At 38.2% G+C, this 19,479-nt stretch overlaps 2 protein-coding genes and 1 pseudogene across 2 annotated transcripts; 2 read left to right on the plus strand and 1 right to left on the minus strand.

Annotated features, from left to right (window-relative positions):
- Positions 1-1,437: 1,437 nt before the first annotated feature.
- Positions 1,438-4,677, minus strand: LOC112199847 (ACT domain-containing protein ACR4). The gene is made up of 7 exons (XM_024340820.2): positions 4,338-4,677; positions 4,082-4,127; positions 3,865-3,979; positions 3,698-3,765; positions 2,554-3,153; positions 2,315-2,419; positions 1,438-2,216 (listed from the first exon to the last, which is right to left on the minus strand). The coding sequence occupies exons 1-7, from the start codon at positions 4,409-4,411 to the stop codon at positions 1,872-1,874; spliced, it is 1,353 nt and encodes a 450-aa protein (XP_024196588.1). The 5' UTR covers positions 4,412-4,677; the 3' UTR covers positions 1,438-1,871.
- A 5,090-nt stretch (positions 4,678-9,767) lies between these two features.
- On the plus strand, positions 9,768-19,025 carry LOC112199566 (annotated as a pseudogene).
- LOC121052627 lies at positions 14,572-15,704 on the plus strand. Its single transcript, XM_040517979.1, has 3 exons — positions 14,572-15,252; positions 15,330-15,513; positions 15,618-15,704. Exons 1-3 carry the CDS (start codon positions 14,896-14,898, stop codon positions 15,689-15,691), a joined length of 615 nt encoding a protein of 204 aa, XP_040373913.1. The 5' UTR covers positions 14,572-14,895; the 3' UTR covers positions 15,692-15,704.
- Positions 19,026-19,479: the final 454 nt, after the last annotated feature.

Genomic DNA, 19,479 nt, shown 5'->3' on the forward strand with positions numbered 1-19,479 from the left:
CTTTTATTCGTGCTTTCATTTGGATACTTTATAGTTATCGGTATCAATTTATCTGATAAGTTAATTAAAATTCAAATATCATTTTAAACTTAACCAGTCATGATATATACCGACACACTACTCTTTTATTCGTGCTTCCATGATATGTCTTGAGTAATAAATCTCCTTATGAGTTATGACTCATTAGCAAAAGTTCTGTTACTATACATCTTATTTAGTGTCAGTTGATTGATATTTACTATTACATTATATAAGTTAGATATTTTTTAGCTAGATCAAATCCAAGAATATCTTTTTGCATTAGAAAAACAATATCTCATTAGGCTTTTGACAGAAAGAAGCATCCGGACAAAAGAAGAGTAACCATCACAGAAAAGCCAGACCAAAAACGGTAGTGCCAAACCCTCTTTTTACAGATGCCTAGGGTCTGTGAATAGTAAATCCTAGGGTGAGTCAATAACAAGCGGAAACCCGTCCCTGCCAGAAAAAAGAAAAAAGAAAAAAGGGTTAACATTCTCCTCCATCCCAAAAGTTAAAAAAAAAAAAAAATCCCCTGCCTTTTTTCTGCTTGGTGCTCCGTGAGAGTGTGGACACACACGCCCACTCGCCGCACGCGCCTCGCGGTGGATTCGATGCGATCCCCGACCACGTGACCCTCGCCGGTGGACCATTCCCAACTTGCCTCCTGACTTAGTGGGGCCCACATGCAGCCTGCCACGTTTTAAATGGTCCATGGCTCGACCGGGGCCCACGCCGTACCGGCGGCTCGGTTTTGCATGAGGGGATGAGTTAACGCCACGTCGTATGACCCAACCAGGTCGGAGGTGGGGGCTTTTTAGGACAGGGAGAAAAGACGAAAGCGACGGATCATGTGCGCGTGGGGATGCGTGACGGACCTCTCCCCGTTAGAGATTCTGTCGGTGGACTTTTTTTATTTTAGTCGTCGTCAACAAAATGATTAGGGTATCATCTCCATCATCATCCATTAATTAGTCTCCTATTAGTTACATAATGATGATGATCGGTTTCGTCATAATTCGCTTTGTCAAGTTACGTGTTAGGTTAGAGATGCAACTCAAGAACAATGTATGAACAAATGAGTCACATCGACGGGGACTAATCGAAGAAGATTTTCAATGCAACGATTGGAATATCAGATTTATTTGATCGCTTAATAATAGTTCATTATGTGTAAATTTTTAAATGTCACAATATCTTGTATATTATGCGTTACGTGAACTAACATAGATAATAAATGTATGAAGTTTTGAAAATGACGTTTTAATTTAGGCGGATTGCAGAGGGACCTGTCATACGACAAGGCTACCCTACGCAAGATATTCTCTATGATAGAGGCTGCTTCTTTGAAGAAAAATGTTCCCTTTAGTGACCTTATCTACTCACAGCACTTGGTAAAAATATGTGGCACACCCAGAGTAAAATGACCTGAATGAAAACAACGTTGATATATGGAATGGAATCCTGCTACTTCGGCAATTAGGTCTAATCAGCCTGAGTTGCCAGCTAGTCATACAGCATATTTTTTCAACCACGTTTCAACTAGTCAATCTTGGTGGATTACAGTCAGATTCTTTCCCTAATGCAGGGACTAGATTGATACTTCTGGTCGCGTGGTACAGTACGTTGGATATAGGATACCTTCGGAGACTGAAATATGAAGCTGAGGAAATGTATGTACAAGGGCAAATCGGATATGGAAGTTGCAGGCCTAGACCAAGATCAACAAGGGGATTGACCAGACGCTTTTGCATTGGCAGTTTCAGAGAGCACGATTTACAGCTAACCGGAAAGCATCCTAATATATACAGGGGCATTGGACAACAGTACCTAGTTTACCTAATTGGATACGCTCAAGAACACGACTTTATCAAACCCAAGTTGTAAAGGAATTTCTCTGATCTCGTCCGGAATAGATTTCCCAAAGAGAATCTCCCACTCTCCTGTGGTGGAGATTTTGAGTACATGTCTTCTTCTACGCGCAGTATTGTCAAGCCAATCTCTTGCCGAACTGCCTCAATTGTCTCACTCGTCACTGGATTTCCAGATGCACCAGTCACGTAGAAGACGTTCACAGCTTGGGAACCCCTGGTCATAACCTCAGCTCGGGTGACTGAAAGGCTGTTTTCTCTGAATATGCGAGTCACATCAGAAAGAAGACCGGCTCTGTCATCACCACAGAGTTCTAGTCTTATACCCTGCATCAGAAATAATGCATTAGACTTCAAATGCTATATGAGATTGTTGGGAAAAGAATATCAATTTGAATGTAACCAGGTTTCGAGTGTGTTTGTACCTCAGAAGTTCGCCTTCGAATAGCAGCCTCCAAGCAATGGATTACCCTCTGCCTCTCTCCTTCAGAACTTATAGGGCAGCCATCAGTATGTCTTATATAATATTCCTGTTACACAAATGCAAAATGTTGCCAAAATTAGAAATGCTAGTTGTGACTCAGAAAGCTGTACTTTACATGAAACTGGCATTACTAAATCAAACCAGACAAAAACCACTCCGTTGAGAGAAAGAAGGACAAACCTGATAAGCCTCTGGTCCTTCAGCAATCACAGTTGCATGATATACCACATATTGCATATCTGTTAAGGTGCATACTGTATCAAAGAGCAACTTAGGGCGATCTGGACACCTCAAGTTCACAACAGTATATCCTTTATCTGCACAATTTTCGACAGTTACAAGGGGTTTGCTTCTATCACTGGCTGATCCAGAATCTGCACTGTGTAGATCATAATCACGATCTGCATACATCATCTGGTGAAGCCTCCTCTCCTTGTGTGTAGAACCTACAGAAACGGCAGTGTTGGCAGAGCGCATATCTTTGTCTGCCTTGAGCACATTAAGGAGAAACTCTTTAATTTCAGAAAGACGCTCAGAATCATCAATAGGCCTCCCAGTTTGCCCATCGGTGATGTAAACAACTGATGCCATTCTTGAATTATGGGTCCATACTTCTCCGGCAACCACATTACATCTGAGCTCAGCAAGAACAGCAAAAACCTCTGAAAGCAAGCCTGCCCTGTCCCTTCCAGTCAATTCAATAGTAGTGTGTTCTGTGGCAGCTTGGACGCCCACTGAACTTCTCAAGGCACGGAAGCTCCGAGCTCTTGGTCCTAGAGACTGCAAAAATAAAATATGATTATCAAAATCACTTAGAATTCAGAATACAACTGGTAACTCTTCCAGTGAGACGCTTCAAGGAGATACATGTGAAGTAGCTTATGCACATGTCTTTGCTTTCATTTATATACTTCAACGAGATACAATTGAAAACCTAGAGTACTTTACAAGACACTCTATATACACAAATTTTTATTTGGGAGGCGAAGGGGTTATCCCCTTGGATAGATCTATAACATTTTGCACCACCTTTTCTAATGTGAACATATACAAATTGATCACTAAGCAGGTTTAGAAGACTCTATAATCAACTAAAACAGAACGAAGCAAGCCTCCTAAATGCAGCTGTACTAAAGCAATTGTTTCCGCAATACAGCTAGAAAAGAATGAATGAACGTTTCAAAAAAGAATGAATGAATAAGTTCACTACGTCAATCTAAACCCCTCATTCATTTTGCTATAGCAATGAGATTCTCATAAAGATCTTTATTGTAAATCAGATTTCATAAATTAGACGAAAAGGGGGTTAATTTCGAGAATTTACCTGTTGAATGCGCTCAGCTATTCCATCATCACAGAGCTTATTCCCCTGTTGATCAGTGACATGAAACACTGCAGAAAAGACCATTCAAAACAAGAAAATCAGTCCGGAAAAAAAAAAGAACAAAAATTTGAGAGCTCAATTACAGCAATTGGTACTCAAAAGCCTACCATCCATAAACCACTCCCCATCTGAAGAAATGTAAGCTCTTCTTATAATGAGATTCAAATCATTCAGAACCTGAACCACCTCTAGCAAACTCCCACGCTTATTTGCACTATCTACCTGTAAAAATTTCCCCAAAAAAAGAAAGAGACAAAGAACCAAATGTTCAGAGGGCGACCCTTTTTGAAATGCTTGCAGAGACAATTCAAGAAATTCAATCACCTTAATCAAAGTGGCTTTCCTGCTTGAGCCATTATCAACTGTAACCCTACAACATCCACAAGAAACCAAATCAGAAAACCATGCCACCAAAACACTCTAAAAGACACAATTCCAGCTCAAAAAGCATCGAACTTTCAAAGATAACAAACACAAACCCAATTTTACTGGACAAAAACCAAGAACACTTCAACCCCCCCACCCCAGAGACAAAAAACAAAAGAAAACCAAAACCAAACACAAGAGGAGACTCAATCACCTTGGAGGGTTCACTCGCAACGCCAGCTTCTGAAACTCGTCGTCAACAGAAAGAGAAGGAGACCAACAATCCATATTTGTGGGCTCAGAACCAGAACAAAACAAAGAAAGAATCAAAATTTGAGCTTTCTGGCTAAAAGGGTGTTCTAGTTTCGGGCCTCTGTTCTCTCCCAGTAGTCTCTGGTAGCTTCTTTCAAGGTTTGGAAATGGAAAATGAGAAAGAGGGTCTCCTAAGTTGTTGTGGCTCTTGTGTTTAGTGTTGGTTGGGTGGTGGTGCCTCTTGAGCTGGACGAAGAGTTTTGGAGGGACATAACAACAACAACGCCAACAACAACAACAAAAATGATTTTATTATAAAATCAATCAAAGAAAACAAAAAAAAGCGCATGCGACTATCAACTGGACCCCACACTCCCTCCCTAGAACTCGGTCTTCTTCCTTCTTCACTCTTCCATAGGATGCCCTAGAAATAAAGGGACACAAGACACACATGTATTGAAATCTAGTGAGGATTTTGTAGACGCTGTGCTTTTCAATAAGGGGGGATTCTCCTGCTGCTAGACCTTCTCAGTCTCTTATCTCAATAATACAGTGGAAATCTAGTAGGATTTTGCTGGCCTTTCTGGGCACCCTTCATGGATTCTCGTTTTAAATGTGGGAGGATTCTGGTGCCCTTTAGCTTCAACAAGACTGATCACTCTGTCATTGGTCGAATTAGACTGACATAAAAGAAAATAAATGAATCTCGGTCATTTGGGAGAAAAATAAAGAGGTTTCCAAATGTAGGGTGGTATCCTTAAGCTGTAGGGAGACCCTTGTGTGTCTCTATTTTGTTACCAAGAATCTGCCTCCATTTTGTATTCAGATCTCGGATATGATTTTCTTGGCTACTTCCAAATGCAGTGTCACCACCCAATCTGCTACTCATAATGACCTGTAGATTTTGCTTTCCATTTCCAAGTAGGCAGAGTGAAAGCAATTGAAAACCAAAAGATTTCTTTTTTTAGGTTTATTGCTTTTGAAATAGTCTTAGTTCTATACTAAAACAAAATCTTCTTGTCATATGTAGTTTTCCTTTCACAGTGTTCATACGGAGACAATAAAATTGTCGATTCATTTTAAGCACATAAATATAACTGTGCATACTTCAAAAACGCATTTTTTTTTATATGTATAAAAGCTTAATTTTAAGATCTTTTTACACATAACATGATTAATTCTATCTCGTGGATGTAAATGGTATGTTAAGGGCATCTTTAGCAATGCTAGCTATTTTTTAGTCAAAATAGCTAAAAAGTCATTTTAGCTCGCCACTTTAGCAATATATCTGCATCAATGCTTTCTATTTTAGCTAGTTTTAAATTTATATTTTTTTTTTAAATGAAGATTAAATGGTTTAAATGTATTTATAAATTATATAAAATAACTCAAAATAAATGTTTTAAATTATAGAGAGTCTTATCTCACTCTCTATATTTATGAGCGAGATAACTAAAAGTTTATAATGAAGAGTCAATTAATTGAGAGTCTGGTGTAGCTGCTAAATGGATAAAAAGCTAAACACGCTATCTAAAATGAAAATAGCTAAAGAGTCAAATTAAATAGTTTGCTAAAGATGCCATAAGTGCAATGTGTTTTACAAAATCTTTCAAAAAGGATAAATAATATAAAATTATAGAGAGATTACCGAATATTAATCCCCGTGCATAAACATTTTAAGAAACTTTTTCAAAGTCTTCCATTTGTGAAACTTCTTTTCATGATCCAACCCTTTTAAATATTGCATTTATGGGCATCCAGCTGACTGCTTAGCTTTGGCATAAGAAATATAATAAAAGTGTGGGCTGTTATGGTATTGTTGTCTAATGTATGTGATAAGTGGGACAGATCTAGTGCATATAGTTTATAGAATAGAGCATGAGTTATGAAATCATTATCAGTCTATGGGATATAACAGGAATACCATGCCAAACTTTTCTCTCACTCCCCTACATGGCACACCCACCGTTGATCCGATTCCACGCTGAACACTTGGGAAATAATGAAATATAGGCTTAGAGTCTATTATTTGCTATGGAACAAATGGATTTTGGAAGATCGGTCAATATATTATACACTCGTTTTGAATTTTGCTACTTTAGTTCATGAATCTTGCAATTTTTTTTTATTATTGGTCATTCTCGCCACTCAAATGTTAACTTGTGTTTTTTATAAATAAGTTAGTTTACTTTCAACTTTCAATTAAAAGATATACAACGTTGATCGATAAAATTAAGTTATTCTAATGTTGATACAACAAGAATAGTCAAAATTATAAAATCAATTAAACCGGATAAAAAAAATGTCATTCTCATGTTGACAACTTGAAATACTTTCAGAGTATATATAATAGAATTAGGAGCTAAACAGATCAGAGGAAGAAAAAGAAAATCTAGACGGAATCAAGTTATTGATAAGAAAGTGCAGAAGTGTTTGGTGTGGTAGTCAAAATCTCATAGATCTTCAAATCAAGGGAGACAGCAGATTGGGATTTGGACATATATAATTATGAGGAACCCCATAAATGAGGTCAGGGCCATATTGGAACAAAGCCACTTGCCATAACCAACTTATCCAGCACATGATACACCCATGTAACCACACAGAAATAAAGAGCAATCACAACAGCTGCACCGGCAGAAGAAGAACAAAGGCTTTAATAAACCCAGTTTCAGTGGGTCTCTCACTTCCTCTGCAAAAATAACAATAATTTCTTAATAATTATTAAGGCCAATATCTCAGATCTTGTTCTAGGTGCCTTTTGGTATCTATTATATATTTGTTATTATAGTTACAGTAAGGGTATTAATTGAAATTCAAGTACCAGAAAATCAAATCACAGGGGGGAACAGAATGTCCGTACCTGGAAATGAAAAGATGGGTAGACAGTAGACTCACCAACCAAGGCAAACAGCTCCATGTGCCTGCAGGGCTTTGTTTTTTCAACACATGATGAAGAGCTATAGAGCTATGGAGCTATAGCATGGCATTGACATTTTTTTTTCACCTTTGGGGGTTGAAAATGGAAATAGAGTTGTTGGGTACACTTTTGGTGGTGGTTGATTCATAGCATGACACTTGTGAGTGGTGCTGCATTATTGGTGTGTTTTGCTGGGGATCATGTGCATTTCATTTTCAGCTGCATTTGCTCAAAGAGTTGTGGATGAGTACGCTACCAGCATAGGATTCATAGAAACTTCATTTCAAATGCTGATGGGAAAGAAAATACCTCTTTACACTATTTAGATGAGGAGTTTGTACACATCAATTTCTTAAAAAGTTCCGGAAAAATTTAGAAAAAAAAAAACTTCAACTCTTTGCATCTAGTTCAGTGCCTCATATACATACCTAAACTTAAAAACATTGAGAGTAAAAAATTAATAGTAGAGAACTCAATTGTATTATTTTTCTCTGAATCAAACTTTAGAATGGATGGAATCGGTAATTATAAGGTGAGGTGCATGATATCATGTCTTTTAAAATTATAATCATTACACAATTAACGTAACAATTTGTAACTAGGCTAGTACAGCTCCTACAGATTTTCATGCACATATCATAAAACACATAGATGGTGCTCAATTCGTATAAAACTATTTGCCACGACTCGGTGAAGTTATAAGTATCTCTAAAGCTTTCTTATTAATCATTTATCAATTTTCGATTTCTAATTTCAAGCTCAGAGAAGCAAATGCTGACGTCGTCGTCGAAGCTATCGGGTTTAGCAATATGCAAAGCTACGCCAGGATTGTGGTCAGTGATTTGGGAGCACTGGTGGATGTGGAATCAAGCTAGGAGTTATTGTTTGAGCTTGACGAACGCATGGCTTGGCTCTACTAGTTTCCAGTGTGGGGGAACACGACAAACCAGAGGCGCGTGTTTTCGCGTTTCTGCAATGATGAGGTCGTGACAGAAACAAAGCTGCTCAGTTTACTAATTCAATATTAATTATTGTCTTCCTCATATAAATGGCTTTACTTGAGCGATGTATTGGCAAAAAAAAAAAAAAAAAAACACTACTACATGAAGGCAAATATATAGTATTGGAGTGAAGGTTTAAAAGTTTAAAGTGAAGGTTCAACTACCTTTGCTCATCACTCATCAAGCAACTACATGAAGCCACATATATAGTAGTATTGGGCCTTTGTTTATGCAATCCCCATTTGCCTTTCCAATAGATTTAGCTAATGGTTTGATGCACGTTCAGATACATTTCTTTCTTCTCAAAAAGAGAAAGCTAAAAACATCAGGAGCTAGCACAAAGCAGAGCTCGTCATCCAATTCCATTGGCAGTGGGCTTGTGCAAATCCCACTCACGAAGAGCAAGCAAAACCTCCGGAGTTGAGTACGTGGTGCACTGCAGCATCATCTTTCTACATAATTAGTTTGGAACTCAGGCATGCGCTCTTTTTAGTCTTCCAAACCAAAAAAAAAAAAAATCGAATCATCGTCGCCACTGTCTGATATTCTGAATAGCCGACTTCTGTTTTGGTGCACAAAAGGCTCCACAATTTCTCATCATTTTGAGAGGAAGAGATAGACGTCAACATGCTGCCATGGTATGAATTTTGCAGACCGCAATTGGAATTGGGCTTTGGCTTGCTTTAAGGTTTTCATGATAGACTGAAGTTGAAGGACCCAATGGGCGTTTGACTTGGGTTGACAGCCTACAACGAGTCATGGAGTCATTTTCGGATGATGGTTTTTTTTTTTTTGGGCGGGTCGGATGATGGTTTTAGTATCTATCATTTGAAATTTTGAATTAGAATCAAACATTCTGCCTCTCTGGATCTTCTTCTTTTTATTTTATTTTTTATTTTTTTATAAATTAAATAGAAGATTAGGCGATATTAGTTCCTCTGACACAGCCGATTTGGGGTGACTGGCACCCACCCACAATCTTAAAAGAAAGGGGGCCATCGCAACCGGGAACCCACCGCCCATCCCGCTATTTTATTTTATTAAAAAATGAAAAGAAAACACAAGAAAAGAGAGGGGGACAAGAACCAAAACCTCTCTGAACAAAATGAAATAAAGTACTCAAAGTGAGCACTGAGCTAAAATAGTTACAAACTAATGAATAGAGCAATCATGCAGCATAAACCACCGTTGCATGAAATCTATCAAGCACTTCCGAATCAGCTAGTTGCTATAGTTCCTAATCGATCCCCTCGATGGAAGTTTTCAGAGGAGAGGACAGCCGCACAGGTATCACAGACCAATTGTATAAAGCTCTATGCGAGAAAGGAATCGTCACTTTCAGAGATCGACGACGAGGAACTCAAGAAGGGAAAGTCCATTTCTTAAAAGGCAATGGAGGATTTCAGTCGTCATTCTCTCTAGGAACTGACGTGGTGCTTGGATGAACGTACTCGCCAAGATCGTTGATTGCATGGAGTCTGGGTTGCTTGTTTTGCCTCTGTTCTACCGTGTGGAGCCATCATCGGAGGTTCGAAAGCAGCAGCACACCGGAAAGTACTTTGCTGAGCATGAACCAAAGTTCAAAGACGAGAAAGGAAAAGTGGACAAGTAGCTAACATCTCAGGATGGGAGTTAAAACTTTGTCATTCATTTGCTAGTGTCTGTTTGAAATGATTAATGATTCAAATAGTCAGCTTATGGGTGATATGTATATATATATGTTAAGAGATATGCTTGACTAGTTTCCCAGTTTCCCAGTTTCCCAGAGTGAAAAACTCTGAGGCATACAATTAGCCACATTTATCCCCATTTGTTATTTAGGGACTGAATTGTTAAAATCCAGGTGGAAGTAATAAAATGAATGTAGGTGAATGGTTGTAACCACTAGTTGGATTATACATAATTTTTCATTTCCTGTTTTACTTTGAATTTGTATGTTGGCATAGTATATTATTATTGATAAAAACTGTCACCTGTCTATAGGATCACTGATTAATAGTCCTTATGAGAAGAATTGTAGAGAAATTTGATTGTAGGCATGTAGTAAGAAAATTAATCACCTCATGGGGTCAATGAAAGATAGATAGAGCGGAGGTTGTTAAAGTTCCCAAAGAAACAGTGTGGACTCTCTAGACATATATACCACTACAGTATACCAAGAAAATACCATTTATCTTGCATTTCTTTTTCTTTCATGTGTTTCACTGACTCAAATAATTAATATTTGTGAACGCATGAGACGAAACTTGTTCAAGAGATAGTTGAACATATTTTTAGTGAACTGAACTACCTGGACTTTGTTGGTTTGGATCGTGTGGAGAAAATTGAATTGGAGTTGAGTATGGAGTTGGATGAAGTTTGTGTTATTGGAGTTTGCGGGATGCTAGGTATAGGTAAAACGAGCATTGCAAAAGTTGTTTCTGAAAGAATCTGGGATTAATTTGAAGCCAGCAGTTTCATTGTTAATGTTGGACAGATGTCTAAAGAGAAAGGCCTATTCCATATACAAAAACAACTTTATCAAGACTTGTTGAAGAGCGAAGTGAAAATGCAGAATGTCAATCTGATAAGGAGTAGATTGCGTTACAAAAGGGTGCTTATCATTCTTGATGATGTGAATGAGTTAGAAACAAATAGAGGCTGTAGCCGGAAAGGATGGTAAAGAATTATATGATAGGTTTGGTTGAGGTAGTAGAATCATTATAACCACAAGAGATGAAAGGTTGTTGATGAATTATGGAGCAAAAATACACAAGGTTGATAACCTTACTGAAAATGAGGCTCTTCTTCTCTTCTGCTCTTCTGCAGGAAAGCTTTCAAGAAAGACCATCCTATATATGGTTTTGCTGAGTTGTCTTACAGTTTTGTAGATTATGCTGATGATGTTCCATTGGCTCTTGTAGTTTTGGGTTCATTCCTATTGCACAGAAGCATAGAAGAATGGTCGAGTGCATTGGGCAGATTAAAAGATAACAATTATTCTGGTGAGAGCAAAGTTTCAGAAATTCTGAAGGTAGGTTTTGATGCATTACATTTAGCAGAGAAAGATATCTTTCTGGACATTGCATGCTTTTTCATAGGAGATAATGCATCACTAGTAAAAAGGATATTTGAAAGTTGTGTCTACTGTCCAGGCATTTGTGTGAATATTCTCATTGAGAAATCTTTGGTAAGTATCTCAGGTGGAAAATTATGGATGCATGATTTATTACAAAAAATGGGAAAAGATATTGTTCGTGGAGAATCCAGAAAGCCAGGAGAACGCAGCAGATTGTGGCTTAGTACAGAGGCTCTTCCTGTACTTGGGAATAACAAGGTAAGAAATTTAGTAGAACCATACATTCAATACCTAGATTAATTTGATCCAGTCATTTTCATAATTTGCAACTTCATAACTACTATCTGTGTTTTATATTTAGTTGGATTGAATTTTTCTTCAGTATATGTACCTTATCGTTTTTGGGAATAAAAATGTGTCCTCCACTTACGTGAAGGCGATTGATGTGATAAAACAATATTTGAGCATTTTCACAAATTCATAGTTGCATTGCTATATTACTGTGTTTATGTTGCACTCACATAGTTTAAAGTTAGTATATTTGACCCAGTCACTCGACCAACATCACATTAGTTCATATATAGGAGATAATGTGAAGACAGTGTCAAGATAGCTCAGTCTAATGTGCTGAAGGCTCAGGTGAGGTATTTGCTGAGTTTTTTTTCTTATCAGTGTAGCTGGTGTTCCATTCCTAGAAGCTGATATGAGGTGGCTCAACTCCTAGTGAGAGCTGTTTGCCCACCTATATTTTCTTTAGATGCTGGGCTTCCTTGGCATACTCAGCACATAATTGCTGAAGATGAATATTCTCAACCAGCCTAAAAGAAAGAGAAGAAAAACATATTCAAATGAAGCCCAAAGAAGGAGTTGGCATGCAATATACTTGTATATCTATCAAAAAAACACTGTAGATTAGGCCATGGCACTTTAATTTGTCAAACTGCTGCAACCTAATAATATCTATACTGCTTAAGAGAATGCAAAAAAAAAAATCTAGTCTGTTGCTTTATTTCAGTGCCTAATTTGAGACCTATATCTAACTCTCCCTCCCACTTTTTTTTTTTTTTTTAATTTCTAAATTTTCTCATATGATGTGATCTCTATAATCGGGTTTTTTTTATTTTTGTTCAGAAAAGGGGTTCTGTGCAGCATTGTTCATTATTTTCATTTTCAATTCATATCTAAATGTTTATTTATCTTTGGACCAAGATGTCGAATCTAATGTTGGCAAAAAATGACATCAGGAAGGATAAAATTAAAATTTTTAAAACATTAAATTAAATCAGGATAGTTCGTTTCCTGTGATAGTAATACTGCGGTTTCTTTTTGAGCTAAGACACAATACTATAGTTGCTTTTAAATATATATATATATATATATATATATTTATATGGCACTTGCATATATGAGACATTGTTGCTTCTGTTTCATGTGTGTATGTCTAGTACTGTAGTTTCATTTTTTTGTACTGTGAATATTTCTTATGAGTTGACAATAATATAGTTTGTGCACCTTAGCTTGTCCATTAGGCCTTTGGCTTTTAGGGAACAGAAGCCGTTAAAGGTATTTTTCTAAGCTCGCCTCAACAAGAGAACGTTCACTTGAAGGCAGACCGCTTCTCAGAGATGTACACGCTAAGGTTGTTGGAAATTAAGAACATGCCTTGAGTTCATTTATTCAGATGATTTGAGCTTGTTTGAATGGCAAGGATATACTTTAAAATCTCTGCCTTCAAGTTTTAACCCAGATAAACTTGTTACTTTGAACCTGTCTCAAAGCAGAATAGAGACATTATGGAAGGAAACTAAGAAGGTAACTATTATTCTGCCCATTCTTCTTTAATTAATATTATCATGTATAGAGAATGCTTATTAGTCCTTCATTCATTTCACATGTTACTTTTCATTTCTGTACAGCCTTTGGAAAACTTGGTGATAATGGACCTTACTGATTGCATATACTTGACCAAGACCCCAGACTTCAATGCAGTCCCAAATCTTGAGAGTTTAATCCTTAAAGGTTGTACAAGATTGTATGAGGTTCACCCATCAATTGAAGTTCTGCAACAGCTCATTTCTTTGAATCTGGAACGTTGTAAATGCCTTACTACTCTTCCCCACAGTATCAGCTTGAAATATCTTGAAGTTTTCATTCTTTCGGGATGTTGTAAACTTGAGAGGCTTCCAGAGATTGGGGAAAACATGAAACAATTATCAGAACTTCATTTAGACGAGACAGCTATGAAAGAGCTACCAACATCAATTAAGCATTTGATTGGCCTTACGATTCTCAATCTAAAAGACTGTAAAAATGTTTCCAGTCTGCCAGATGCCGTTTGTACTTTGTTATCACTTCAAATTCTCAACCTTCCAGGCTGCTCAAATCTTCAAGAGTTTCCTGAAGACTTGGGGAGCTTAGAATGTTTAAATGAGCTTGATGCAAGCAGAAGTGGTATAAGACAAATACCTTCTTCCATTCTACTTCTGAAAAACCTTAAACTACTATCTTTTGCTGGATGTCAAGGTGATCATCTGCATGCTCCACCGAATTCATGGTGCTCCTTTTTGATCAGTTGTTGCTTGTGGCCATCAGATTCAGCACACTCTAATTGCAATTCCAATTCCATTGGCTTGCAAATTCCGACTTCATTCTCAGGACTATGCTCTTTGGAGAGATTAGATCTAAGGAATTGCAATCTATGGGAAGGAGCAATCCCTGATGATATTGGCTACTTACCCTTGTTGAACTATCTGAATTTAAGTGGACACTATTTTGAGAGCCTACCTGATAGTATTTCTAAACTTTCTCAGCTTCAAGAGCTTAGATTGAAAGACTGTAGTAACCTAAAAGCATTGCCACAACTTCCATCAGGACTACGAAGTGTATCTGCACAAGGGTGTCCTCTCCTTGGAACAAAAGATGGAATGCGGTGGACTTCAGCTTCCCATGGATTTACTTATTTACATTTCGGTGAAGGAGAAGACAGAATTCCAGTTCCTCCCTTATCTGAAGAACATATTTTCCGGCAATACTTCAAAAATCTTTTTGCTCTCTCTCTCTCTCTCTCTCTCGTTTTGATGAGTTTCTCTCGGTTCTATTTTCAGGATTATATCTACCGCGATTATGGATTTGACTATTTTATAATTGCTGAAACTAAAAATTTGACAATCCAAAATGGTTCCGTCGGAGTAGTGGCTCTGCTATAAGAATTCCGCTACCTCCAGATTTCGACTGCAACAGTACATGGATGGGATTGGCTCTGTTTGTTTCTTATGAATTGCATGGCAATGTGGATGAAACTGAAAACCAACGGGAATGGGAAGAGGCAAGGGAAGGCATATTAAAGAGCAGTTACCAATACAGTTGTCATATCTACACAAATGATGATGATTCTTTTGAAAGTCCCCTGGTGCGTAAACTAAATAATTGCCGTATTGTTAGACCTGGATCATACCAATATTGGTTCTACATACCAAGACGGGAGTGAGCAAAAAGGTTGAATAAAGGCTTCATCCGAGCTGAAATAATACCAGAGGTGAATATGAAAGAGTGTGGGGCGAGACTAATATACTCTGACGATGTGCCCAACTTTATTCAGAGTCTACTCCAGCAGTACAGTCCCGCGGACCATGATGTTATTGGTGATTATAAGTTGCGAAACCCGGACAAAAGTATCAGCACAGAGTGCTTCTTCTCTGGACCTAGCGGAATTTTCCAAAAAGAAAAGAACAGTACTGATCAGCTGGAACTACTTAAACAAGTTGCAGAGCTAATTCCTTCTCATGAACCAACTCCATTCTTCATTGAAAATGAACCTCCCGGATATGATTCAAGTTCAACCAAGGTTGTCGGTGAACTGAGAAGAAACATAGAGTTAGTTCTTCACCAACTCTTTGAGGTACGTGTCCCACTCTAGCTCTCTGTGTCTCTCTTTCTTGATCTTATACTTCCTGAAATTTTTTATCTATATTACAGGGAGGCAATGCAGGTTACTATGATTATGGTTTCACTGTATCTCCTAAACTCAAAGCAATTTTGCCGTGGTTTAGTGATCAAAGCCTAGGGGGCGAAGTACTACTACCTCATTCTCCTCCGGATTTGTACAAGGACAAGACATGGCTAGGATTATCTGTCTATGCTGCCTTCACTGTGTCTCCAGGTTCAACATTTTCCTGTGCTTGTTACTTGATTACCGTCACTGGAGAATATTCGGTACGTTTGTTAGCAACATGCATTGTTGAAGATGAATCTTCTGGATCACAGAGAATCTGTATCATCCATATACCGCGTGCACGTTTCCCAGAACAATGGATTCAGTGTGGTCAAGTTTTTGCTAGCTTTGATGTCCTTATTCCAGGTAGAAAAAAGGATGCTGATATGTGTGGGGTCCGTCTGGTATACGAGCAAGATTTGAAAGGGCTAATCCAAACCATTACCGACTGCACTATAAGCAGTCCGCCCGCCTGTCTACTGCGGACGGGATAACAGAACAGAGAAGATGCAACCTAGCGGCACTAGTACTGGAATTACAATTATGGAGGCAAGTTTGGTTAAAATTGCTAAATCTCGCAACTACTCCAAGCCATTGTTGGAGAAATGTGGTATTTTCCCATTGCAAAGGTTAAATTCTTATATCCTACATAAAATATACTCGAAAGGTTCTGTTTGTCTGATTAGTTAATGTGTGCTCTCTCGGCTATTCCATTTATTCATTTTATTTTTGGATGATTGCAGGTCGCTTTCAACCTTCCCACAGCCTTCAGGGTTCATTAGTATTGATCAAGAAATTCATTTATCCATAGTGGCTTACACACCACTCAATCAGAATAGAGATTCAGTAATTGAGTGGAAAAGAAACCTTGACCTTTTGCTTCAATCTTTGTTAAGGGTTTCCAGAGTATCAATAACCCTCAGACTTGGAAGAGAGGACAACTATTCCTTGGGGAGTTTTGATCCTTATTCTATGTTTTCAACTACTTTCCCTGTAACAAAAATTCCCGAGTGGTTCGGTACAGAGAAATATGCACACTCAAGTAAGTTGATGTTCCCACTTCCTCCAAATTTGGAATAATGAGGATTGGATGGGAATTGTTGTGTGCGTTAGTTTTACAGTTCATGCGTCTCCAAATGATGTCCACAGTTATTTGGATTCAGATGTCTGTCCTGAGCTTACATGCCACTACCAATGTTGTGAACTTCATGACAATTTGTTTCTCTGTCGTGCCCAGGTGAGTGGCACTGCTCCCGAGATTAAATTCATGTGGTTGTATCGTAGAGGGTTCATTTGGCTTTGTTACATATCCCGCCAGTATATTGAGAGTAAATTGAATATAAAACACCAACTCTTGGCTTCATTTACGAGTAATTCTCCCCAAGTCTTGGGGGTACATAGATGTGGCTTGCGTATCTTATACAAGCAAGACGTGGACGAATTGAAGCAAACAATAATACCCTGCATCACCTCCTTTTTTGAAAAGGAGGATCTCATTCGCCAATATTTCAGTGATGTTTTCCGAGACCATCATAGAAACACATCACCCGATGGAAATCGCAAAGACATACTCTTGGATCAGAATCAGCTCCTGGTAAAGAACAAAAGAAATTAGTCTCCCTCCCTTTCTCTTTTCTGTAGACTCCATTTCTAATGTGTCTCCTCTTTTGCAGGACTTTGACTGTTTCTTGACCTATAATTCTTGTTTCCCTGCAAATGAGATTACACTGTGGTTCGAGTCTCACTGCTTTGGCCCTGAAATATCAATGCCGCTACCACCTAATCTAGATGGAGACACTAATTGGATAGGATTGGCTTTCTACGTACGTGTCCTTTTCAGTCCTGGAGAATGCAGTTGCCGACCTTGCCAACAATTTGGCCCCCGGAATTTCTCACCACCTTACGTGTTTTTTTGAAACAAGCAAAGGTAGTCTACAACCTCTCCATGACTATTGTACCCACCAACAAAGAATTCCAGTGGTTGCATCTAGGAGGATTCATTTGGCTCTCCTATATACCGCCAAAATGGTTTGCGGATCAGCTGAATGAATGTGGTCGCCTGGAGGCTAGGCTTCCATTGTAAGTGGTCATGGAGCATTCAGCGTGGAGAAGTGTGGATTCCGGCTTGTATATCAACAGGATGAGGAAGAGCTTAAGCAGACCATAATGCTTTGCATGCATGACCTCTTTGCCAGATAATGATATAAAAAGCTAGACCATGCATGATGGAGAGGCAGCCGGAACTAGTGGAATACTACAATTGGTTACAAGGACGAGGAGTATGACCGTGGCTCGATACACAACTTTTAGTCCCTCCAAATAATATTGCAGAGTGGTTCGGGCATCACAACGATGGCCCCTCAGTGACAATGATGCTGTTACCATCAAATCTATATGGAGACGATACTCTTAATTGGATAGGAGTGGCTTTCTGTGCATACTTTGAAGTCCTGGATCGCCTAGCTAGCTACCAGCCTTGACAATTCGGACCCTGGAGTTCCTCACCACCTTACTTGTTATTTTGAAACAGATGGAGGTAGCTAGTCTGGAATCAATCCATGACTATTCAACGTCTAAAAATGAGTTCCAGTGGTTGCATCTAGGAGGATTCATTTGGCTCTTCTACATACCGCGTGCATGTTTTTAGACCCCAGTTGAATGAATGCATTAAGCTGGAAGCTTCAATCGCAAGCGATACCTTTAGTGTGCGCAAGTGTGGTATCCGTCGTGTATATCAGCATGATGTGGAGGAGTTTAAGAAGACCATAATGCAATGCACTGCATGACCTCTTTGTCTGAACATGACAACATAAAGAGTAAGCAATACCCTGAAAATCGGCGGCGAGGCTGGATCATCGGGTAGAACTGGATGCAACAATATTGTCATTGAGGACCCTCAAAATGGAAGTTTGGAAGGACCCCTAACTGATAGGAAGGGTAAAGGAGTGCTGGAATAAACTACAGGTGCTTATATAGTTCTCCTTCATATTATGCTCTTCTTAAAGGTATCACAGTTGATTTGTTTTCGGTAAAAATGTCTCAATCACGGTAGATTTCATTAATTAAAAACGAGAAAACAAAAGAAGAGGGGGACATCAGGACATGAACCAAAATGTCTCCGAAATAGTAATTTTTATGGTAGATTTTAATTAGATGCGATTTTAATGTTCTATGGATATGGGCCATATCTTTTATTTACTTTTGAAGGTTCCGATCTCATCGACAATCTTCAACATGAAACGAAGCAGATTAAACCGTCTTGTGGTTTGGGGGTAAAATTGTTCAAAGTTGCTTATGGATTATCAGCACCAGGGAGGACGATGTGGCTATTGATTTCTCTTGTGACATTGCTGTGAGCGCATTTGCTCTGTTACAGGCTTACAGCTTTAAAAACTTCACTGGTGTGTTACATTCCCTTCTTTTTTTTCGGTGAGGAGGAATTTGTTCTTTTATTACATTCGAATCAACTTGATGCAATAATTGTTCGAGCAGTACTAATGTCCATGTATTTTTGAGCGTGTTACAATGAGAGGGAAGGACATCACCTGTCTCCAATATACTTGTGACTAAAATTTTGGCACTTTCGATTGGATTTAGTAACTTGTGTTAGCTGTGCTAGCCGAATAATGATTTTTTTTCATTCAATTTTATTAGGCTAAGTATGTCCTGTAATCAGGAGTGTTTATACGGAACGGCTGATATACAAATTATAATTTAGAGAATTGAAACTACACGTAAGGGTTTTTCTAAATGTATTAAAAAAAAAAAAGTTCTAAGTATACCCAGTAAAATATATATATTTTTTATTATCTTTAATTTATGTCTAATTAAACAAACTCATTTTCCCAACTATTGTTTAAACATTCAATTGCAAATTTCACGAACCTGAACATAAACATAATGAGGTATTATTCTATTCTCTTTCTCAAATATCATCAAGTGCTACACTCTTGAGAGAAATTAAACAGATTTGGTAATCACAATATCCCTTGTTGTAACAATTTTGGAATCGATTGATACGGAGCTTAGCTTGTGGTGTGCTTTCACCTACTGATGCCACTTTTCTCCTCAAAATTCTCTATCTGAAAAATTGAAAGACAAGAAACAAAGAACTCATATTTCAGTTTCAATCTC

Source organism: Rosa chinensis, chromosome 4 (assembly GCF_002994745.2).
Source record: "Rosa chinensis cultivar Old Blush chromosome 4, RchiOBHm-V2, whole genome shotgun sequence".
Taxonomy (NCBI): domain Eukaryota; kingdom Viridiplantae; phylum Streptophyta; class Magnoliopsida; order Rosales; family Rosaceae; genus Rosa; species Rosa chinensis.